This window comes from Panthera pardus, unplaced genomic scaffold (genome assembly GCF_024362965.1).
Source record: "Panthera pardus isolate Hobbes unplaced genomic scaffold, ASM2436296v1 HiC_scaffold_17, whole genome shotgun sequence".
In the NCBI taxonomy this organism is placed as follows: domain Eukaryota; kingdom Metazoa; phylum Chordata; class Mammalia; order Carnivora; family Felidae; genus Panthera; species Panthera pardus.
Genome location: NW_026526732.1, coordinates 50,476,535 through 50,502,354, shown reverse-complemented (window position 1 = coordinate 50,502,354; position 25,820 = coordinate 50,476,535). Strand labels below are relative to the sequence as shown.

The window sequence follows — 25,820 nt, the reverse complement described above, 5'->3', positions numbered from 1 at the left end:
ATGTTTTTCTTGCAATGCTGGCCACAGACCCTGTATTATTTTTAATTTTTCATTTGATTGCCACTGAACAGATAGGGGTTTCTGCATGTGTTTCTAAAGCTCCCATGGTCCTCATACCTTGAGCTTTATTATATTGGTCATGTCCACCAGCATTTTCGAGTGGGTGCGTCTGTCTGGACAGTCCTTCAACCTAACCCAGTGTCTACACATAGGTGGTGCTCAAGTAAAACTCTTTTTTTGTTAAATGGATAGATGAAATCAATAGACGAACCGATCCTTAATCAAAACGAACCTAAGGAGCGCTGTGTCAGTGGTGAACTTCAAGTCAGATTTTCTTCCGTCTAGTTCTGGTCAGTGGGCACCTGGCTTTCTCTAATGATGAGACAGCTTTTTGGATGGGAACTGGCCTTAGCCATGGTTTCTTCTTAGTTCTCTGGGCCTAGTTTATAGACTTGGAATAAAATATGGGTTATTAGAAACTGAGCATTCCTACCACCAGCCATCTGTCTGCTTCCACATGTTTCTTTTCCTTAATTCCTTTCTCATGCTTCCTTCTGGAGCCTTCCTAGAGAGTCTGCCATGTTCACTGGAGTTGCCTGGCCTTTGGGGCCTCGCCTGGCTGACTCAGCTGAGAACCCTTCCCAATGCATTCTAGTTCTGATAAGATGCAAGGTGGCTTTTTGGAAACATCCAACACATGTTGGATTTCATTCACTTTTCACTTTTCACTTAGCCACTTTCCTGCATTTGAAGCATTAGCATCCCTCTTGTGAAGACATCTCTAAGCTCCTTTGCTATATCTAAAATGGTAGCGTAACTTTGTCTACTCTATATTCTATTGTCAAATGGCTTAGTTCCTTAAGATTAGTCTGTAAAATATGAGGTCAAATTAAAAATGGACGTTGGAATGGGGGAAGAATCAGAAGCAACGGGGCGGGGGGGAGGGCAAGGCAGAGGCATTACAAGCCTTCGAACTAAGAACAAAATGAAACAAGATGAAATAAAAGGCGGCCGTTTATTTTTGGCTGTGTATGGAAGATGGGAGAAATGAGTGAGGCTGTTAAGCAGTGAGAACTGATTGAAACTCGGGCCCACAGTCAGCTGCGAGGAAGTGTTCCTCCAGGCCACTGCTTCTTGTCTGGTGCCCTGACAACTGGGTGAACTGAAGGAGCTACAGGGAAGGAGCCTAAAATCTGGCACTGCTCGGCCAGGAGGCCAGAAGGGGTTGCCAAGGGAAACAGAAAAATCTGAGTTTGATTCCAGTGGGACACCGTTGACAATATATTTGCCATCTAAATGACAACATATTGTGACTATATGGGCAAGCCTCTCTGCTCACTACTTACGTTTAATTAAATACAAGTTACTTCCTTTTTTTTTTCTGTCTTTCCAAATGAAATTTATAAGAATATGTATGTGTATAGATATACATATATACATTTAGCTCTGGGGGATAAGGTTGTGGGTGATTTTCACTTTGAATTTCATGTAGTCCAGGTCTGTATTGTTGTTGTTTTGTTTGTTTGTTACATCGAGCATATATTACTTCAGAGAAGAAAGCTATTTCCTTCCGGGTGGGGCAGGACGCTATTTCTTTCTTCCTTTTTCAAATGTTCTGTCTTGGAGCAAAGTAACTGCGGGAAGATTGGCAGCTTCCTTGAGCAGGCGTATAAAAACTTACCCCCTATCCCATTCCCAAACTTTTATTGGAACTTCAGACGCCCAGAAGCCGTGAAGGAGTCACGTGATGACTGTCCCTTTCAGAGGCTCACGTCTAGGTCAGAGATGAAGCCATGACAGTGCCTTTTCTGACAACGTCATCGTCAGGAAGAGTGGCTTTGTCATAGCTCTTCGCAGGCACTAGCAGGATGGTCTTTTTTGTCCTTTTACTTCAGTGTTCCATCTTACTGGCTGCCTGACAGCAGCTGACGGGGCCTACCAGTCCCTATCGCCTTCTATTTTAATAAGCCAGATGGCAAAGAGCCTCTACTTGGTCAAATCATCAGAGATGTACATCATTGGTTCAAGTGCATCCATGGGATTTTCTTTTCAAATGTCACTGGGATTAAAATAACAGGAAACCGGAGATGGAAGCATTAGAAAGGGGCAGGTTTTGGCAGCTGTGTGTGCCTACACGGCTACAGAGGACATCCTGGATATAACGGTTATTAAAAAGATGGGGGGAAGGGGAAGACAGAAACACCAGGACTGAACAAATACTACAAAGAGATGGCAGTGCCCAGTGTTTGCCACTACATTCTCTCTGTCTCTAGAAAAATGGCAACTGCTAGGGTCCAAGTAGATGAAATGTTCTAATTTGCATCTTAATGTAATGCATTTACAGTGGGTAAAATCACACCTCCATGTGCATACCTCGGAGGCCACTTGTAATCAAAATGATCTGCTTAACAGGGATAATTATACTAATTTTGAGGTAAACAGGGTGTACTTAATTAAGAATTCTTGTAGCTTATGCAAAAATACTCTTGCAATTTTGGAAAGTCTCTTCTGCCTCAGAGGATCCTGAAGAATCTGATTTTCCGGCCGTGTGGTACAGCTCCTGATGGAAAACATCTTGGGGCATAAGACTTTCAAAATGCCTCCTGGGACTTCTACTAAAGCCATTTCTGGTAAATATTTTGGTAGCCATTTTCACGAAGTTGCCAGTCCATTCAGTGAGAATAGAAAAGATGTGGCAAGCACTTTCTGCGAGAAGGCTTGTCTTGTCTCCTCCATGAGTCTCTATGATACTTCACTGAAGAAGAGTTAACTGGGGAATTCAGGGATTCACTCCAGTTAAGGGGAAAAATACACAGAATTCTGTGTTTCGGGGCTGAAACACAGAATTACAAAGACCACAAGGCCAGAGCTTTCGTTTTTATTAGCTATTTGGTTCAGGCCTTTTTATTTTAAACAAATTTTGATCTGTAGACCTGACTATCTTAAGCTGTGAACTATGCTATATGAAACAACTGTTTTATTCTCCTGGTTTAGGTGGAGTGAAGCCAAACATATGGCAAACTATACTATTACAGAGGAATTTGGATGGATGGTTTCCCCCGCCGTGTATTGTTTTCAGTCTCTTCACCATTGGCCTCCGGGAAGAAACCAGCTGCCAAGGGTGGTCAGCCAGTCACCCTTCAGGAGGACTATGTACAGTCACACATATGCCTTGATGGCCACTTACAATCGTAAGCAGTTTCTACGAAGTGTTTTACAGGAAAAGGTGAAGGATAAAAAGAGAGCTTGATTAGCTCTTTCATAGGTAGCTCAAAGGTCCAGGAAGAATATTTTATCCCCACTTAAGACACAGAAGGCTAAGGAAATGTCTGAAAAGTGATAGGTGCCCCCGACCTACCATACAGAATCCAGAGCCATCCAAGCACTCATTGGAATTGCCGTTGCAGTCACAGGGCATACATGCTCCCGACTGGGCGAGAAAGAATCCGGCACCACATTTCTGAAACAGACACAACAAAAAACATGTGCTTTATTGAAAAGACCTATTTTGGTCAATGCTTTTTGTGAAGAATAGGGGAGATGATTATTCAGCTATCTAAATATTTCTTTACAAAATGTACCAGAATAAACTATTTACACTGCCATTCAGTGATGTATGTCCAATTTTCTTTGCTATCTTCCCTCCCCCTCCTTTTTAAAAACAGTTCGGAAGCATAGGAGCACATTTAACACTGTCCTAATATTGTAAGGAAGAATAAGGAGATTTTAGGTAACAGTAAAGGAGAAAGAAATTTTCTAATGTTTTCTAACAAAACGAAACAAAACAAAATAAACTCTGACAATTAGTCAAGGTGAGAAATTGCTTTAGGATCCCTATAAATAAAGACTTACAGTATCACAAAATACTGGCTATAGTATAACAGCTTAGAGATGTGTCTTTTATGCCCGGGCTCTTAAAAAAAATCTATCTCTTCAGATCCTAAAATTTTAAAGGGAGGAGTAGGGAAGTTAATGAGTTCTTACACTTGTCAGGTCCTGTGTGGGTGACAGAGATTTCATTTATCCAAGCAGCTCTGCGAGGAACACATTATTTTCCTTCATTCTAGTGACCAAATCCTTAGACCCAGAGGTGCTAAGTGGGTTGTGGCCACGTTAAACCACCTTGTGCTGCACGAGTCAACCTGCACAATGATGAATTACCCTCCCACAATGTCACTCATGCTCCAGTTGAGAAGCTTTGCAAGATTTTTTCCTTATTTATGTGATTGGAATTGTGACTATGTCTTTTATGTTTCTTCAGGATGCCTTGATGATGCAAGGCAGCAGTGGCATTGTAGACGTGGAAGTCCACTCCCTGCCCATCAGACAGATTTACTTCTAAAGAATTCCAGACAGATAAGCATCTGGGTTGTTTCCACAAACTTACAGAGTAGAAGATTTCACATCACCCTTCCCCCCACGCCCCATTTCATTGACTCATTGTAGTTTGTACTATCTTGGCCACCAGGAAATTTTTCATTATATCTGGCTGAAGTCCCTCTGACTGCTATGCAAGCCCATTTCCTCTTGCCTTTTTGTCTGTAAAGAAAGAACCACTAGACACTGTTCACAGTATAAAAACACCACCAGTTGGGATCCCAAAACTAAAATCTAATATATTCAATGGGGAGGAAGTTTAATAGGGCAGAATGACATTTGTCCATGAAGAAAAGAAGAAATTCCACTTTTCTAAGTGAGATAAAGTAAGACTGAGAGGGAGCCAATTTATAATTTATAATGGAGAGTTTGTGGTTTTTCTCAATTCCACAAGGAACAATAGAGAGAGAAAGGTGCTAAAACTGCGGCAAGAAGCGTTTAATTTAGACCATCTGATTTCATACATGTATCCATTGCAAAACGATTACCACCATAGCTTTAGATAACACGGCCATCATGCCACATAATTATCATTTCTTTTTCTGTGATGAGAAAATTTAAGATTTACTCTCTCAGCAACTTTCAAGTATATGATACGGTATTATTAACTACACTCATTGGGCAGCACATTAGGTATCCAGAACTTGATAATCTTGTAACCGGAAATTTGCACCCTTTGACCAACCTCTCCCCATTTCCCGTATCCCCCAGCCCCTGTGACCACCATTCTGATCCTTATGATTTTCTATGAGTCCCAGTGAGTGGGGCAGAGACTAGAGGTGTATTAGGAGGAGAAAAAGCATGCTAGTGATGGTAGGGAGTCTGGTAGTGATGCCTGGAAACAGAACATGAGAAGATCTACTTGTATCATCAACTGTAGTAGGACCTTCCTCTGGCCCAAAGCATCAGGTTTCAGTGAAGGTGCTCTCAATTGATATTAGTTCAAGCCTTTTGGGCACTTCTGCAGCTCTTTTTTCCTGAAGAAGACAAAGAAAATTAAGATTTGCCCTGAATAAATGCATCAGTTTGTATATGATGGTAGCTAATCCCTTATGTCCTTGAGGCCTTAGCTAAATCAAGAGACTCATGTTTTAAAAACAAAAATAGTTGAATCACTGTATTATACACCTGAAACTAATATAACACTCTATGTTAATTATTCTGGAATAAAAAAAAACAATAAAAGAAAACAAAACAAAAATAAACAAAAATAAAATTACACAACATAAAAAAAAACCCAAATAACAATAGCAATAAACAGTTTTGGTAAATTCTGCTGGTAAAGTTAGAATAGCTTTAGATTTATTGAAAAATTACAAGAATCTGGTAATTAGTGTTCTAGTGTAAGAAGCACTATTGACAATAGCCAAAGTATGGAAAGAGTCCAAAAATCCATCAACTGATGAATGGATAAAGAAGATGTATCTATCTATCTATCTATCTATCTATCTATCTATCTATCTAGATATAACTGGAATACTACTCAGCCATCAAAAAGAATGAAATCTTGCCATTTGCAACAACGTGGATGGGACTAGAGTGTATTGTGCTAAATGAAATAAGTCAGTCAGAGAAAGACAAACATCATAGGACTTCACTCACATGTGGAATGTAAGATATAAAACAGATGAACATAAGGGAAGGGGAGCAAAAATGAGATAGAAACAGAGAGGGAGACAAACCATAAGACACTCTTAATTCCAGAGAACAAACTGAGGGTTGCTGGTGGGGTGTTGGGTGGGGGGAAAGGCTGAAGGGGTGAGGGGCATTAAGGAGGACACTTGTTGGGATGAGCGCGGGGTGTTATATGTAAATGATGAATCACTAAATTCTATTCCTGAAATTATTATTGCACTATATATTAAATAACTTGGATTTAAATTAAAAAAAAAAAAAGTCCCCTGAAGATTCCAAAGTGTGACCAGGTTTGAAAGGATTGCTCTACAACGTCCCTCATAGTGCCTTGTACATGTTAATTGCTCAGTGAATATTTGTGACTTAAATTGTTTGGCCCAAGATAGGAAATCTGAAGCATATGTGCTGTTGGAAACCCATGGTTTATGCTGCTAATAGACTCACTGCTCCCAACTAGGGCTGGATTTGGTCTCCAGTCTTTTTCGACACAGTCCAGGCAGCCACTGCCTAGACTGGACGTGCCAAATGAAATCTTTATGTTGTGCCAAGTTTAGGAGGTGACTTCACCCAGAGAGTCTGTCATTATCCACTTATCCACTCCCCAGGCTAAGGCTCTGACCTTGTGTGAAATTGACTTGGCTCCAGTCTCTTAAACTGTGGGAGATAGGAAGAAAAAGGGAGGCAGGGATAGGGTCATGTGGGGCAGTCATTTGGCCCCCTGCCGGGAGGGTGGGGTTGGGTAGAAACCCAGCCAGCTTCTTTCCTGTATGTAGGGCTTTGTTTACCTGAAAGATTATATTTTCTAATTCGTCTACTTGAGGGGAGGCACCATTTTAAATTTGTGTAAAGGCACCATATAGGCTAATCAAAGCCCTGGGCATTCATTGGGAGCTTCTGATGTCACTACCACATGCACTGGCTACCTTGGACCCTTTGTGTTGTAGAATCTTAGAGGATTTCTTGGAATGGTAAATTCTTAAGTGGTTCAAGAGAAGTTTGAATGTCCTCAAGGAAGAGCTGTAAAATGTTGTTCCTTTTATGTAGAAATGTTCTGTCATGGCTCCAGAAAGTTCTGTTAATTTGTACTAACTGTCTTGAAATTCTGTAAAAACTGGCGAAATTGACCTTCGTTATAATATTAAAAGGTAGATAATTTTAGGAATGAAAGTAGAGTTATTTTTAGTTTGGTTTCTGGTTAACAATCTCTTGGCTTAGTGATTGTAAGACCTGTGTTATTTCGAGACCTTTGAAAGCTGAGTGGTCTTCCCACAGAGAAAACAAATGTCTGCCTGATTTCTTTTGGAATGTTCTCCAAAATTTATTAAACAAAGATGGTGTTTATGTATATATGTGTGTGTTTGGGCAAGAGAAGTCTTACATTCAATTTTTAGATGCCATACTGAACACTTTTGCCCACATGAGAAGACCTGACCGATAGCATACAACTATATGAACACATGGGTGGCTGATCTGAGAGCATTCAGAGGATTTATGCTGCCTGGGATGGTGCCAAGGCCTTAAAAAATTAATAATAATAACAAGGATAATGATGATAAGAATGAAGATAATTGTAGTGTAGCTGTTATTCATTGAGGGTCTATATACCAAATATTATGATAAGAGCTTCATCCATATTATGATATTTGCTCTTTGTCACAACTCTGTGCATTAGGTATAAGTATCTGCATTTTAGAAATGAACAAACTGAGGGTCAGAGAAGATGAAAAATGTATCCGATGTCACACGGCTTTATAAGGAGTTCAGATTGATCCAAATCTTGTTCTTTCTCTATTATAACATGCTGCTTCTCATAAAAACAAAAGAGAAAGATGAAAGAAAGAAAGAAAGAAAGAAAGAAAGAAAGAAAGAAAGAAAGAAAGAAAAGAAAGAAAAATTTAATTGAACCTTTAATTAATTGAACATAAATATTACTGCATTGATCATGTTGTATACTTCTCTCATTTTACCCCACAATAGCCCTATGAAGGTAATAGCTGTCACCCACATTTTACAGATGAGTCTCTGTAGCTTATGGGATTTGTTATACAGACCAAATGACACAGATGAGAAATGGTGGACCTAGGATTTAGATCATTTGTTTGACTCCTGGGTTTGAGCTCCTAATCATCTGGTATACCATTAATATATATTAACCAAACCTCTTTTGTTGGACATTTTGGTTATTTCCAAACTTTTGCTGCTACAAACAGTCCAAAGCAGGTTTAAAAGGATAAAAATGTAAAACCTTTTCTTTAAACTCCAGAAAAAAAAATCTTACAAAATAGATACATGCTTAAAATATACAGTTATTAATATATGAAAACTATTGAATGGGAATATCTACTCTTTAAACAATTTACCTCAGCCCAGTTGTCATTTTGACAAATTACTTTCCACTAAATCACTTGGAGACTTTTTACAGCTCTCCATTATTAGCTACTATATTATTACAGCTTGTCTCGCTTGAATACTGATTAGATCAATCAATAACATTTACCTCTGTCTTCAAAGAATAATAGTGAAGATTACCATTTGCTTACTTTGTTATCATTAGTATGATGTCTTGCTTTGAGTAAAAATCGATGTGCGTATATTTGACAAATTTTACATTTATAGAAATTGGATGGAACTTTAAGAAGAAATTAGTATAACCATGTGCCACATATATTTAAAGGAACTGAGAATGGCAGTATATGTTGATATCATTGCAGAAAGCATTATTTCCACAGGTCCATCGTATAATCATAAGATTAATCATTTCATAAGTTAATATAGCAAAGTAAGACTATTTCTTAACAAAGAGGATAACACTTATATAGCTGCTTGATAATTTTTATTCTCATATGAAGAAGTCCCTTGAGAGCAATGACTTAAACTGACAATATTGTCATCATACAGAACATTTTTTGAATTTTCTTAAGATTCTGAAATCAGGCTTTTTTGAGGTATTGTCCAGTCTGTATCCCTTGGGTATAGCAAACTCAAGCTAAGTAATACCATTTTAGGTTAAAAACGTTCACAAAAATCTCACTGTGTTTTCCAAATATTGTCACAGAGGAGCTAATTGGCCCAAAGTCACCACATATGCATAGATATTGAATCTCTAGAACCTTCAGAATTTCTGTTGAAAACCCTGATTGACTAAATAATTTAAATGCTCAAATAGCATTCTCCAGCAATCTGAGGTCCCCAACCACCCATTAAAATGACAAAAATTGATCAAATTTAGGAGTCTGAAGTTGTCATCTGCTGTGAGACACATCTTGAGATCACCCTTGGAGAGAAATCAGCTCTAACAAATGACCGTGGATTAATTATAATAAAATTCCATTACAAAGAGCATACTCTACAGCCCTGTGCCTGTTCTAGTAAGATCTGACCTATAAATCGGTAGTCCCCACCTTATCTGTGGGGGATACACTCCAAGACCCTCAGTGGATGCCTGAAATCACAGATAGTCCTGAATGAACCCTGTACACATTATGTTTTTTCTGATACATACATACCTGTGATAAAATCTAATTTATAAATTAAGTACAGTAAGATTTCACAATAACAATAAAAAGGAACAATTATAACAACATACTGTAATAATAGTTATGTGAATGTGATCTCTCTCTCTCAAAATATTTTATTGTACTGTATTCACCTGTCTTCTTTTGTGATGATGTGGCATGAAAACATGCGTACATGATGAGATGAAGTGAGGAGAATGACGTAAGTATTGTGACCTAGCGTTAGGCTACTATTAACCTGACAATACATCAGAAGGAGGATCATCCGCCTCTGGACGGAGGTTGACTTCAAGTAACTGAAACCACAGAAAGCTAAACCATGGACAGGGGTGGAGGGGGGCACTGTAGAAATTGTCTTTGTGTCTTCAATCAAGGATTTACAAACATTTTACAAATATCGACTCATCTTGTCTTCTGAATTAGACTTTTAGAATTTTGATTCATCAGCTTTTGCTTTAATTTACTGAGGCTTAATGCAGAAAGCATTAAAAAAAAAAAAAAAAAAAAAACAAAAAAAACAGGGGCGCCTGGGTGGCGCAGTCGGTTAAGCGTCCGACTTCAGCCAGGTCACGATCTCGCGGTCCGTGAGTTCGAGCCCCGCGTCAGGCTCTGGGCTGATGGCTCGGAGCCTGGAGCCTGTTTCCGATTCTGTGTCTCCCTCTCTCTCTGCCCCTCCCCCGTTCATGCTCTGTCTCTCTCTGTCCCAAAAATAAATAAAAAAACGTTGAAGAAAAAAAAAAAAAAAAAAACACCCCAAACCAAAAACCTCTCTGAATTCATTCACTTGTGTCCAGAGTCATTGCTACCTTCCAAATTAGTATTCTTCAAATTTAAGAGCCCACATTCAATTATCTTTCTGCTTGGGTTTTTGTATGTATATAATGAATCCACTTTTCTCCTTGTTTCTAGGCAACAATGGTTTTAGCTCTAGTTTTAGTTTTGGTGAGTTCCATTTTTTTTAAGCGATTATTAAAAGTCACCTTAACATTGAATATTATGCTCACTTAGGAGCTAAAACTTTGTGCCTTTACTCTGAGTCTACGCATGTTGCAAAATGCTGACTTCCATCTGCTTAAAGCTTGGGCAGACTTAAGAATCTGTATTCAGAGCTCTTCTAATGGGGATGATTAAAATAAATGGGGAACACCTATTCAAAAACATCGACTTAGCCTTTGCTGGGGAGGAGCCACTTCTGAAAACACGTGAATTTATTACATAGGTAGGCATCTCACAGTACTTTTTTCTGTGTCTATAAAAATAAAAGGTAAAGTATCTGGGATGGAAGGCAGTCCTGGGGTAAGCTACTGGTAACTTTTAGCTCTATTATTTTTCAGGTAGGGCTTAACACGTCCCGGTTGTTCATACACCAAACTATATCAAAGTGCCAAAATATGTTAAAGGCATCATGAAATGTGCTACAGTTAGCAAGAAGTTGACTTCTTGATTGATTTTACTTGAATGTGGACAGAATTACCCACATATCCTCCCTTGGGCCTCTTTAAGCGCTTGTTTGCGTAATTGAAATTCCCCACATTTTAATAGGTGAAGTTAATTTTTAGATTTTGACAGTGATTTCACCATAGCTTGATTAGGAAAGCGGTTTCAACATTCTTCAGAGGTTTATCCAGTTGAAAGGCATTTCTTCTTATGATTGGCATAATACAGCGAGGGCATCGCCAAACACAAACTATGGTGCTAGCGTCTCCCAGTCGGCTCTTAGAGCTACCTTCATGCCTGTTGCTCAGGACCCGTATCGGCCATGCATTGGCTGGCTTGCAAAACACTCCAGCTCTCCATTTAATCACCAGTGAAATAGAGACAAGGATTTAGGGTCTGAGGAATTCTGAAAAGCACAGAGCCGTCTTGACCACGGGTAAGCCAGGTCCTTTAATGCTGTGAAGTGGTGAGGTATTTAGCATGGCATTTACATCGCATTAGTGTGGCTATTTCTCAGCACTTTTTATGGACCTTGTGAGCATTCTCTTGGGCAGGGAAACCAGTGCTCCACCCAAAGATTTCAAATAACTTTCCCAAACTGTACACTTGATCAAATGTTGTTAGGACTGTAGATACCAACAGACTCAGGCTGTGATGAAGTACTTATCACACTTGGCTCTCTTTAGTTGTATAACTAAAAAGGATCAAACAAGAAAGTTTAGAGCCCTAAAGCCCTAAAGATTTTCTTTTTGAAGTGTTGGATTTGGGGATGATTATGTTCATTAATACTGATGAAAATTTCTTTAATTGTCTCCTTGAAAAGTTACTTTAAATGCTTTTTAAGTTGCTCATTTATAGTAGAGATTGCACTTATATAACATAATGGGGCATTAGTGTTGCCTTTTTTCCTTTGATTTTCTTGAAAAAAATCTGCGAAACATCTGGCTTTCTGCTCTGGGTTCTCCTCACATCATCTCATGTAACTGGCTTGTTCTTTTCACTCCTCGCCTTCCAAGCTACAGTTACACAACATAACCTTTGCCAGACTTTTTTTTATATCTGAAAACTGACTCAGTTTTATTTAATTTACTGGAGCAAATGCCGTGGACACATTTCCAAGAAAGGAAGAGATGTGGCGTACAAGGGCTATAAGAACAAGTAGAGAGAAATGACTTCAGAGTTACAGGCATTTAGGGGATTTTTATGTGAGTCTTTCGCCACTTGGCAGGAATCAATGTTGTGAGATGACAGGCATTTCGGTCATCCTCAACTGGGCTTTTTGAATAATAACAGCTAATATTTATTGACCGACACCAGGCACTGAGTTAAGTGCTCTGTATAGACATTCCAATTTGGTCATCACCATTTAATGGCCCACAGACATCTGCAAATGTCTGACTAAATTGCCTTTTCTTTTCACAAGGAGTTGGGAGGCTTAATTGTCTGTAAACTTGCGGTGGCTCTCAGTGCACCCAGGGAAGGCAGTCGTGCTTCCTTGGGCAGTTGACTGGTTGGGGTGTCCCATCAGTTTCCTTTGCTAGTAAATGTACCCCTTCTGTCGTGAGGTACCCCCTAGTATTTCAGTGCTACCCTCACCCTGGATCACTCAAGACGCAAAGCCGAAGGGGAATAGAGTCCTGTTTTTCTTTCCTTATGCTTCTCCTCATGGGTTTATGCATCACTGAAAAAAATGCTACTGCAGATTAGTAGGAAAGGAGAAATATATCCCAAACCTCTACTGTACTCATTAATTCTCAGGAGATAATCTTACCTCCTCTTTCAATGACAAAATAGAGGTCATTGGGCAGAAAATCTCATACTATCTATTTTTCTTCTCGAAATTCATCTTTATCTTGACTCATTCTAATTTCCTCTGCTCATCTCAGTGGAGATAGCACTCCTCATAGTAGAATAGATTAGCCCTCTCCCTGTGCTCTGGGACCCATCCACCTGACCCTGTGCTATCATCTGGCCTCCTTCTCTCGCACACCATCCATCAATTTGCACCTACAGGGGTGAGGAGAGGCAGAGCACCATTAGGTGCTGGGTTCTGTGTTGGATGAGCAGTTTCTTCCTTGTGGCTCATATGCTTTTTTTTTATATGAAATTTATTGTCAAATTGGTTTCCATACAACACCCAGTGCTCATCCCAAAAGGTGCCCTCCTCAATACCCATCACCCACCCTCCCCTCCCTCCCACCCCCCGTCAACCCTCAGTTTGTTCTCAGTTTTTAAGAGTCTCTTATGCTTTGGCTCTCTCCCTCTCTAACCTCTTTTTTTTTTTTTTCTTCCCCTCCCCCATGGTCTTCTGTTAAGTTTCTCCGGATCCACATAAGAGTGAAAACCTATGGTGTCTGTCTTTCTCTGTATGACTTATTTCACTTAGCATTACACTCTCCAGTTCCATCCACGTTGCTACAAAAGACCATATTTCATTCTTTCTCATTGCCACGTAGTATTCCATTGTGTATATAAACCACAACTTCTTTATCCATTTGTCAGTTGATGGACATTTAGGCTCTTTCCATAATTTGGCTATTGTTGAGAGTGCTGCTATAAACATTGGGGTACAAGTGCCCCTATGCACCAGCACTCCTGTATCCCTTGGGTAAATTCCTAGCAGTGGCTCCTATTCAAGAACACCTTCCCTCAGCCCTACCTCCCTTTCATTTTCCTCCTCGTTCGCTCAGCCAAACTTCATGTGTGAGAGAGAATTCAATCACACTGGCTCTGCTTTCTTTGTGCCCATCCGTGCCTCTATTTGTCTGACTTCTGTCTGCATTGTGCCACTACAGAGCTGTCAGAGGAGCCAGGGCAGAGCTGTCAAGGCTGTCGGTTGATGTCTTGCTGGCTTTGCTTTTCCAGTCTTACTTGTTCTCCTTCTAGTACTTGACCTGGCTGAAATTCCCACCATGAAGTTCTCCCTTCTCTTGGTTTCCAGGACAATCCTGTCTTTGGGTTTTTCTGCTGCTTATCTTAGTACTTTGGAGGGGGGTGGGGGTGGAGCGGTAGGAAGGGAGTGCTGTCCCGCTTCCTCTGCTGCCTCCACACTGTTGATGTTCTCCAGGAATAGCCTCCGGATCCCTCTTTTCCATCTACACACTTTGTGATGTCAACCTCTCCCACAGTTTCATCCTCCATCTATATTCTAGTGACTCCCGGGTCCCTCTACATATCCCTGATCTCACTCTTATATGTCACACTCTTGGTTCCAAGTGCATCTGTAGTTCTATAGGCACATGGACTTGAACGTGTCCCATAGTCACATTATTATATCCTCTCCCCAATCTATGTCTCTTCTTATATCTCAGATAAAGATTATAGAACATAAAAGGAAAAAGTAATGGACTGATAGTTTTAAATTTTATCAATACATTTTGCAGTAATGTAATTTTTGGAAATGCTTCCAAAAGAATGAACTTGGCAAGGATCAGAAAATGGTTTGCACACAGAATGATAACAGTTAAGTACCCAAGTTCTGTCTCTTCCTTTTCACAACCACTGTGCTATCATTGTTTATCTCAAATCCATGGCTTAACTGGAGACAGATGGAGAGCCACAGAGGTTAGAATCCCAAGTCAGAAAGGGCCTTACACAATTCTGAACTGTTGTAAACTTATTCTCTAAACTAACACCTCCATCTGTATCAGGGGGACTGTAGGACTGGAAGTTCCCCGAATTAATTTCTGTGTAGAATGCAATGTTTATTAAAGATTAACTAACCGGAATGTGCTAATTTGAAGCTTACATATTTGTTATAATATTAAAACTCAACGGTAACCACAGTAACTGTGTAGAACTTAGACAACAAAAGATTTTTTTTTTGAGGGAGGAGAATTTTGTCATTGACATTGTTTAGAAATGCTGGCACATGGGGATAATGAAAAGCAGACTGTGGTTCAGCAAGTTTTATTATTGTTTTAAAATTCTCTATACACAATGTGCCCCTCATTGCCTCCACCTGGGTTAGACAGTTCCCACATCCTGCCACCCTTCGTATGCTGCTACCTCGTAAAGTTTATACTCTAGCTCTGAAATGTTTACCAACATGAGTTTTCCCCTTGTTCCCCAAACCACTGTTTAGTTCAGGATCTTGGCATTTATTTCCTAGATTATTATGATAGTCCCCACCCTACTTTCTTGGTCACCAGACTTTCTCCCTTGCAGCTCATTCTTCATTACCAGAATTAATTTTAAGAAATCTTACAATACTACTTTTCTGTTTCAAAACTCCCAGTGGCTCTTTATTCACTGCTTAAATGAGTAAATAACCTTCTTTAGCATGATGTATGAGGCTCCTCTTTCACAATTCAACCTTAACTTGTCCTTTAGGGTCAACCTGTGCTCCCTATACTCTACTTAAACTACATATTTCCACTCTTCCCCATCCCCCAAATATACCATTCTCTTGACCCTGGTGACTTTGCACCAGAGGCTGGGGGTGTCTTTCTCCCCTTCATCACTTGTGAACCTTTTCCTTAGTCTCAGACTCGGTCCCTTTTCTTCTGTGTTCTCACGGTTCTCTGCACACATCTCATCGGAACACATGGAACATGTTATTACAATTTTAAATTTGCACTTCTGCCTCTTTGGAATCACTGTGAGCCCTTGGAGAACAGGAATAGTATCATGGTCGTCTTTGTATCCTCAGCAACTATCAGAGTCATTAGCGAATAACAAGTAGGTTTTGAAAATACATTAGTTGAAAAAAGTGGACTTGAATCTGTAACGAAGGAACCAAGTGTGGGCAAACTGTGTAGAAACTTTGGAGAGCTTTTGGCAAATCTCACAAGTAAAGATCTTCAGTTGTGATTGAATTTTTAAAATATAATACTGAAGAAAAAAAAAACAGCTGCAGAACAGAAACACTACATTTATCCTGCATCTGGAAACATGTAAAATAATATTATACTATACAGTGTGTAGGGACACACACATATAAAGAAAAGTATGAGATATGAATGGGAATCTAAGAAATCAGGCCATTTAAGGGTAGAGGAGGGGAAGGCGATTGAGGAAGGATATATGTCGGCAATGTTTTATTTTTTAAGCTCCATACAGGGCACACAAATGCTCATGAAAGAGTAAAAGCACGAAAACATGAAAAAGAAACAAAAGATGACACTTAGGTTGGCTGGATTTTGGATTTCCTTGTCTAGACCTGGTGAGGTCTCTAAAACATCATCTCTGGGAAGTGACTAATGTGGTCTTGACAATAGATTTAGATGCTTGTGTATAATTTCCCTAACTTCCTTGTTATTCACTTTATGTACCATGATCATTATACAGAGTTAAAAAAATAAGCATAAGAACATTCCTTTCTTAATTTGTCCTTCCTTTGTTTTTCATCTTACAGCTAGCAGCTACAACAGCCCATGGGAAAGCCTGTCATGTGTCTGTTATGTCTGTCTTAGTTAAAGCATACATCAGCTCTTAGGTTTTTCTCAAATGTTTAAAAGACTAACTTGAGTTCCACTAACTAACTCATTCCAGCAGTAAAGCTACATGTCCTGGGCTATCTGTGCAATCTGGAGTACTTTTAGGGGGCTTATTTATTCTAGTTGGGATGTACTAATTTAAGGCAGAGGTAAAAGATACTCAGAATGGTGCACAATTTTCCAATGCCTGAGAAACTAAATTTTAAAATTCAAGGAAGAGAAATCACAGGCTAGTTTTCTGTTCTAAAAGGGGAGTTGGGGTCCAAATTCGGACAGCCCTGTTTCCTGAGGGACAAAGACATCTGATAAGTAGGAGTCCCACCCACTTCTGGCTTTAGATTGGCAGAACATGGCAGAATGACCCAGAAGCTGGGCTAAAGTTTGGCCTCTCCAGCTGGCATGGACATGAAAAGGGGAATAGGGAAAGATTGAGCAATGATTCAAGCCAAATGGAGTTGAACTGTGGAATTTAAGGTTATGTTCTTACGTTACGTAGAAATCAAGATTATGGTCTTTGCTTCATTTGTTTTGGTATGATCTCTTCTTCATTGTTCCCTCACCTGAAAGTAAAATAGTTTGCGAATTAAGACAGCTAATTGCAGCAGATGCCTTGGGAAAGTATTCCCCCACCCGAGAGGAAATGGTAAAAGCCATGAATTTCCAAAGAGAGCCTGTCCATTGACACGGTCGGTCATCAGGGGCCCAGCACGAAACAGAATTCACTTCACAGTGTTCGAATGAAGCGTGGGGAAGTTAAGGCAGCGAGGCATGTAGAGGCAATGGGAACAAAAATCTACCACACCTAGGTCCCAAGGAGTGAAGAAACATTGTTCCACTAACCCAGGTCGGGGCAGAGCTGTGGAGAGGCCACCATGGGTTCTGCAGTCTTGCCGAGGCCACAGTTTCTGCCCAGGAGGCAGTGCTTAAGGCAGAGAGGGAACAGGCAGAACACCAGCCCCCCCCCCCTCCTGTTTTCTGGTTCAGCAAGAATTATGAGTATTTCAGTCTGCAAGGGTGGGCCTCTGCAGGCAGAGCAAGGCAGGAGGGCCAAGCTAGGGTCTGGGGGGAGCGGAGGAGAGCAGGTGCAGAAGAGTAAACAGCACGCCATCGCCCCCAAGAGTGTGGCAGGAGAAGACACTCAAGCAGCAGTAGGAAATAATTGTCATGCCAGCTCTTTATCTGGGGACTGCTTAATGGTCCAGCAGATGTGTGAAATGACATCTGATTGACTTTCTTTTTCAGACGGTCCTAGGCCAACGCCTCTTTCAAATAACTAAGTTTTTTTTTTTTTTTAATCAAATCTTTGAAGGCTGATTAAATAATGTTAATTTACCAATGAGGGTGGTTTTAAAACCCTGAAACAGAAGCAAACTTGGCTTTTGTCAGAAAATTAGTAAATGTGGTACCAGAAATCGCTGCGGCTGTGTGCACTGAGCTAAAGTTAGCCTGAAAGTTTAGGGTTATTTATATCCAGGTGCCTTTTAATCACACCTGCTTCACGGCCCCCTCCTCACTGTCTTTGTTGGTGGGGGGGAGGGCAGTTTGTCTCCTTCCCAGATGGCCCTGTTCCTCAGTTTTCCTCAGGCACAGCCTCTGTAAACAGGCAAAACGAGGGTGACCCCCACTATCTCCTCCAACATCCCAAGCTCAACCTTACATTTCATACAAATTTGCTCAGCTCTTAGGAGAGAGTTGTTTGTTGTTGAAGGGGAATGGTCTTTTTAGCTATAATTATTCTGAACATTAGTGTGGCAGTGACAACAGATGTTTACGTGGTCCCACTAGGGGGCCGTAGTCAGGAAAAAGCATGGGTACAACTACCTCTTACAAGGCATTTTGGAGTAGCAGGTAACAGACTGAAAAGAGATAACAAATTGAATTCTATCCATCTGGGGATCGAAATTGCACTATCTAAAGACAGATTGCACTTCATATATTTGGACCCCTTCTATAATAATTTATAACAATCTGAAAAAGGCGACATTTCCCCCCTGTTCAGTTGATGGAACACATATCTAGGAAATCCAAATAGATAAGAATTTGTATTCAAAGATAGGATGTATTCAAAGTAATCAAGTTTGGGGGTTCTCAATATAACTGCAGTGAATCAGCTGTGAAATCAGGAAATAAAGAGCATTTCATAGGGAGGGGGAAAGTTTCCTTCCAATGTGTTCCCTTTTCTTTCTTCTTCTTCTAACAGCTTACAAATTCTCTTTCCCTCTCTACATACAAATACGTAACTTTAGGTCATTTTCCTTTAGATTTTGCCCCCCCCCCCAAATTGTCAGAATATGATGAAAATCTACCCTTGGGTATTTTAAGAAATGCACACATGTGTAGCCATGTTCAAGTTTCCATTTGTTAACTCTGCATCTGGCAGTCATTTAGGAAGTATTTGTTGAGTGAGTGCATCAATTTCTCCTCCAAATATGCTTGCATTTAGGACACCCCCAGCTTTAGACCTCATTGATATATCTCCCATGTGCATTGATGTGATACACTATACCATCTTTCCTTATAGCAGCCATAATTCCCTACAGTCCCATCCTTTGGAGACAACTTGGAGCAGCGGAAGGCATGGGGTCACCTGGATTCCAGTTCCAGTTCTACAACCCAGGCTATTTAATGCTAGCCTCTCAGTTTCCCTTTCTGAAAAAAAAAAAAAAATTGGAGTGGTCACCATATTGCTTCCTAGGGTGGCTCTGAGGATTAACTAATATTGTGCCTTCAAAGTCCAACAGAAGGACATGCAAGGGGTTCAATAGCTATTAGTTTCCTCGTTTTCTTTTCGAGCTGTCTGTGTCACAGTCATCTGTTTTAACTGGTGGCCCTGCAGTGCGGTGTAACTCTTTCTTTATGGCACACAGCTCAGCAATGATACCTGAAGTTAACGGTTCATTGTCTTTCCTCCCCAGAAGGCTTAACTCCCCAAGAACAGAAACTGGATTTGCCTGATTTATCACTGTATCCTTGGTGCCTTGCATAGCAGGCGTTTAATAAATACATACTGAATGTAGCTTGGTGTTACAGAATCACAGGACTTGAGAGCTGGTGAGGATCTTAGTGATTACCTTGTCCAGCCCCTCATTTTAAATGTGGGAAAACTGAGACTTGGAGAAATAAGGGACTTATCAGAAGTCATTTACATAGAGTGTGTTAATGCAGCCCTTTCTACTCTTCCCACTAAGCCACGCTTCTTGATGATGATGCAGAAAATGACGTTGAGAATTGCAAGGGTATTGTGGAAACTCACATCTCTTCTGGGGCTGCAGACAGGCGACACTGTCCTCCTCTGCCTTTCACAGGTATATATCTGGGATAAAAATCAACTCTGCTCTGGGCACCTGGGTGGCCAGGTCAGTTGAGTGTCAGACTCTTGGTTTTGGCTCAGGTCACGATCTCATGGTTCGTGGGATGGAGCCCCACATTGGGCTCTATGCTAACAGTGCTGATCCTGCTTAGGATTCTCTCTCTCCCTCTCTCTGTCCCTCCCCTGCTCATTCTCTCTCTCTCTCTCCCTCTCTCTGTCCCTCCCCTGCTCATTCTCTCTCTCTCTCTCTCTCTCTCTCTCTCTCCCTCTCTCTGTCCCTCCCCTGCTCATTCTTTCTCTCTCTCCTTCCCCCCCCCCCCAATAAATACATAAGCATTTAGAAAAAAATCAACTCTGCTCATGGTTATCAGATTTGACGAGAATTTTACTAAAGTTATTCTGCTAGTACCATCTTCTTATTTCACAGGTAATTGCCAACATCATCAAAAGGTCTTAACACCACTCCCCAGGCAGGACGGGTGAAGGCGTGAGGGTGGGGTGGGATGGACAGTGGGGGAAGGTGATGAGAGAGAACACTTTTAAGCCTTTTTCAGGTTGCCTTTGAGTGTGGGGTGCACTCAAGATAGGAAACATTGCCTGTCAGCCCTCTGTAATTACTTGATTTGGCATATGCCAAATATTATTAAATATAATAAGTTACAGCTGGCGTTTCAATGTGTAACACTTTCTGGGTAGTGCAGATAGAAATGGACTGCAAAGCAAATAACGTAGATTACTCATTAGGGAAGTCAACCCTTGCTAGATGCTGGTTGTATGACATCCGGCTGTGTCCCTGACACCTCCCTTGTTCCATGTGAGGGATCTGACAACGGGCCTTGGGAAAGGATGCCCCTCTGTGTCATGTACATCAGCAGGTGTTTCCCCTTATGAATCAGAAGCAGATGTCTGGTTAGGCAGAATGTATGGCAGCTTGACACGTCCGGCCCCAACTAACAGGAAGACTATGACCCATAAATTGTACTAATAAAATACCATCACTATAATTTTGACCGAGCCATGGAACCAGCAACACGGAAGGAGGCTCGATCCCACAGAGGGGCTTGTGATTGGCTCAAAATTTAGAACTGTTTGTTGAACCCTGCACCCTGCCATTGATATGTCTTATGAGGCAAATTTTATGAGACAAACGACAATGAGACTCAACCCCCAAGTGTTCTTATTTGTAAAATGTGAGCAGTAGAACTTATTAAGCAAACATTTTACGTCTCTGCTCTGTGTCAAGTGCCCAAAAGTCTCAGAAGAATGAATTTTCAGGGCAAGATCGGAGTCTGTTTAGGGACTCTGATGACAGGGCCATTTTCAAACAGTTCATAAATAAACAAATATATCAAACACCAAGTTCTTACAGAAAGTATGGGGAAAGAGTTACCATCCTGCACATTTAGCTCCACAATGTGGGAAGCTAATTAAGAAAAGAAAGAAAGAAAGAAAGAAAGAAAGAAAGAAAGAAAGAAAGAAAGAAAGAAACTTTTCCAATAAATGGTAAATCTATGCGAACAAAATTTTAACTATATCATGAACTGTCCATAAGCTACTTCAGTTCTTTTTAGAACACGAATGATATTCAAAATTGGTGCAGAATTGCCATCCTTTTCATACCACTTGGGGTTATTTCCTATGATTTTTTTGTCCCCAGCTTCCCTCCCCTAAAAATTTAATTGTGGCATTTTGGTAAAATGCTGCTTAATTTCAAACTTTACTTCATTCCAGTTTACATTTATAAATGGCACAAATAATCTGTACCTTTCTTTTTAGTAAAGATTCTGAGGATAGTTTCAGAATCACTTTACCATCTGATGGTATCTGTAGCTTTTAAAATTTGCCCCCAAATAACTACCGTAATCATGATAGTTACTGGGGTAGAGCATACTCACACCAGTGAAAAGATACAAACTAGCGTGGAAGGAAAATGAGGACAAAGTAGCTTCCAGCGTGCAGAATGCTACAAATCTATTCTGTGCACAGCTACTTTACTGACAACAAAATAATACACATTTGTGAAAGGAAATGGATGGGGAAGGCTGAGGGTGTTTGATTTAAAGTAACTCTGTTATCTGTCATTTGAGGGGGGAAAGTTGTGCTGATTTTAAAACAATACTTGAGTTACAGATGTTTCCAGACCCCTTCCCTGATCCAAGGAAACAAAATACCATTCAGCAACAAACCCAGATTTGGAGATGGGGCTTGTTCCAATATAAACATTTCTTAGCTAGACCTTCTCTATGAAACTGCATCGTCAATTTTTCCATATACAGTGGGAAAGACAAAGCTTTTAGCTTAAAAGGCATTTTCACCCGCAGTGCAGAGCGCCTGGAATGCATAGTGTAGGGACGCCATGGCTCACCATTGATGTCAAGTTGAATGCTGATAGGGCCACCAGAATTACAGTTATGTCAGAATGTACATATGCCGCAAACAAAAAACCCAGCACTGCTTTGGCTTTCAGTACTTGGTATTTACTTGGTCATTTAGTCTTTCTTTTTGTTTTATGTACCACCATTCACCTGAGACCTAGTTTAGAGTGTAGCACAAAGCAGGCATTTGACGAATAAGTGAGAGATGCATAAATTATTACCTTTTTTGAGCACTTCATATTGAAGGCACTTGGCAAGGCAATTTAGGGAATCAGAAGATGAATCACGGACACTGATGGCCTCCAGGGGTTTAATGGGGGCATGTGTAACTTGCCATAAAGGTAGGGTAGAACGTACTAAGATCATAGTGTAACAGGAGAGGTACAGAGAAATGCTGAGAGACTGAAGAAGGAAAGATTACTTTTTTAAAAGTTTATTTATTTATTTTGAGACAGAGAGAGATAGAAAGAGAGAGAGAGAGAATCCCAAGTAGCCCAACATGGGGCTTGATCCCAGGAACTCTGAGATCATGACTTGAGCTGAAACCAATAATCGGACTCTTAACCGACTGAGCCACCCAGGCATCGCAGGAAAGATGACTTTTACCTTGGGAGTGGGCGGGGGGGGGGGGGGGGGGGATGGAGGGGCATACTTCAGAGGAGGTGACCATTGTGTCAAGGTTTTTTTGTTGTTGTTTTGTTTTTGTTTTTGTTTTTGTTTTTGTTTTTTTGAGGAAAGCTGGAGCTGAAATGCTGGAAAGCATAGGTCAATTTTTAGTCACTCCCCATAAGGTACAAAGGCTCAAACTTTTATTCCTTCTGGTTTTGTTTGTTTGTTTGTTTTGTTTTGTTTTCTCAAAGCAGACATTCTTCATTCCTGGTAATCTACTTCAATATACTTCAATAATCCACTTCAATCTATAAGTTGGATCTACTATTTTTCTACTTTCTGGGATCTTCTTTGGAAAGATTGGTTTAATATCACCATTAAACTCATGTGACATCTTCCGTAACCTTCTTGCTTACACTATACTCACACAGAGATACGACTCTCTCTGTTCAAACATTGTAGATAATATTAGAGGCATCCCCTAAACCCTGAAGTAAGTGTTAAGTATGCCTAGAAGCCTCAATAATTCTTTGTGGTCCTCAGAACTCCATGAGTGACTTTCATGTGGAGAGGAATGTAGGAATTTTGGAAGCGGCAATAACTTCCAAGTTATAATTGATGCATGGGGAGAATGTCATTCAATTATTAAAAGAGGATCTTTTTATTTTATCCTTTTTTCATTTTGCTGTCTAGTGAAATTTTCCCAAAGTGAGGGGAACAAAAGAATGGTGGTAGAAATGCTTGGTTTTCTGGCCCTCTGAGTAGCTATTAGATTGACTTAATTTACTTAGAACCCACCAAGAATTATAGCAAAAACCTGGTACACTTGTTTTTCAATACTCTATTGTCAACAGCCCGGTCTCTGAGCAGCTGAAATAGAGCAGAAAACTGTCCTCATTTAAAACTTCAACTACTATTTCAGTTTTTTTTTTCCTTTTTGAAGTTTGTAAATTTCTTAGTTCAGATGATTTGAACTAAGCTTGAAGGAAATCCATGCTGACTCATGACTTTGAGGAAAAAGCACATTTTCTAGTTGAATATGAGCTTATGTTAGCAGATTAAAAAAGGAGAGAGATTGTAATCAAAGGAAAATCAAGACAGTTTAGATAATCTGAGATGAAGATATGTCTTAAAACTAAAAAAGGGTCCCACGCTTGTTAGCTTTCAAGATAATTAAAATGGAAGAGCAGACAGAGATGGTCTACAGGAAAGAAACAAAAAACAACTCCATGCTTATTTCCACGGAACATTTTGATATATTGCAGGTCCAGAAACACGGGTCACAGGAAAAATGCGGTGCATCTGCCAAAATAATCACAAATCCTCTCTGAGAGTAGGAAGAATCCAGTCCTTTAACAAAACCAAGAGATTTTAAGCACCAAACAAAGAACATTATACTTCCCTCATAAAGATTATTACTCTGACCTTAGGAAGATACTTGTATCACCTTAAATACAGTATTACTGTCACCATGCTGAGGATCCTCCTCACATCCAGGGGGGAGGACCAGGGGGGAGGACAAGGGAGGACGGTACCTGCCATTTAGAAAACAAACCACTGACTGGGCAGCAGTTAAGAGCTATTCTGCCTCCCACAGACCTTCCTACCTTGTGGACCACAAAGGTCAGCAACCCCCTGAGATTGTCGTTATCAGATTCAGGACACGTCTGAGCAGATGCTGCTCGTGGCACAGTCCCTGGATTTCACCAACTATAGTTCTGCTGGGACGGGGCAGATTTTATTTGCGACACGGGTACTAATGAAAGTAAAGTAGCTGAAACTCGGAACTGTCACAAAGCAGGGTGGGAAGGTCACGGTGGGATGTGTCTGCCAGAGTAGACTGCTTTGGTGCTCTCCTACATTTCATTTTCCTCACTAATTTCTCATGTTACAGTTGTTTTGCTGCATGGTAGGGGAATTTGTTAAAGTCATGTGGAAACCTGAATGATGCTCGTGTGCAGGGGGAGTGGCAGATGCGATGTGGCCTGGGAATTTTTCAAATTAGCCCTAAAATTGCTTTAAAACAAAAGCATTATTGTTCACTTTTGAAATCGATTTTTTTTCTGTCTTCTTTTTTTTTTTTTAATTTTTTTTTTTTTTAACGTTTATTTATTTTTGGGACAGAGAGAGACAGCATGAACGGGGGAGGGGCAGACAGAGAGGGAAACACAGAATTGGAAGCAGGCTCCAGGCTCTGAGCCATCAGCCCAGAGCCCGACGCGGGGCTCGAACTCACAGACCACGAGATCGTGACCTGAGCTGAAGTCGGACGCTTAACTGACTGAGCCACCCAGGCGCCCCAAGTCTTCTTTTTAAGATCCAGGATGTGTTGTTTATTTTTTAGGACCATCAGAAAACTGTAGCCGGAAATTCTGGAATCTTATTGCACTCGGAAGTCTTCTTTCTAAGTATTGGTGCTGAAAGCATAATTTAAGGGGTCAATAGCCATAGGGGGCCAAAGCAAAGATCTCTGAAATAAAAGAAAGGTTATGAATGATGTGGTTATAAGTTAAATTCAAAACTGGAATAAATATAATGACGCAAAGGCTAAGAGAACTTCCAGTATTTCTGTACCTAAATTACTCAGGACTAAGGCATAGGTGGTGGCATAAGACATAACACGAAAGTCCCATGGATGTGCTTTTGTCTGATGCAGCTTGTTTAATGTCTCGACACACAGGGCTTCAGCTGTTCTTCACCCCTCTTACTTGTTCGGTGATGGTATTCATGCTGTGATGCGGGGCGAGGGGACTGCTCCAAGGGCCAGGAAACTTGGTTTCTGGCCCCAGCTCTAGAAACCTGCTGTGGGACCTTGAGGAAGTGACTAAACTTTTGGCTCATTTCCTTCTCTTTCAATGACATTAGTGGCAGAGTGATTCCTCTTCCCATCTAAACAGTCTATGATTCTATAAAATGTCTTGCGGTCGCAATAAGGCCACATGCTACGAGACTGTGGGAAAATCATCTGACATCTCCGTGTTCCCATCCATTAGATTAATAACCCGTGGCCTGCCTGTTTTATAAGGTGGTTGCCAGGAATAAAGGTGGAAAGAGGCAGGAATACATCTAGAAGACCATGGAAGCTTTGTAAGTATTCACATTATTTTCCAACTGAGTTAGTAGC

At 40.5% G+C, this 25,820-nt stretch overlaps 1 protein-coding gene across 2 annotated transcripts in view; it reads right to left on the bottom strand.

Annotated features, from left to right (window-relative positions):
* Nucleotides 1–25,820, bottom strand: part of LAMA4 (laminin subunit alpha 4) — a 143,647-nt gene that overhangs the window by 103,615 nt on the left and 14,212 nt on the right. For both annotated transcript variants that reach the window (XM_053904556.1, XM_053904557.1), the window contains exon 2: nt 3,359–3,460. In XM_053904556.1, coding sequence (XP_053760531.1) covers nt 3,359–3,460 — 102 coding nt within the window. The remainder of the gene's footprint in view (nt 1–3,358; nt 3,461–25,820) is intronic.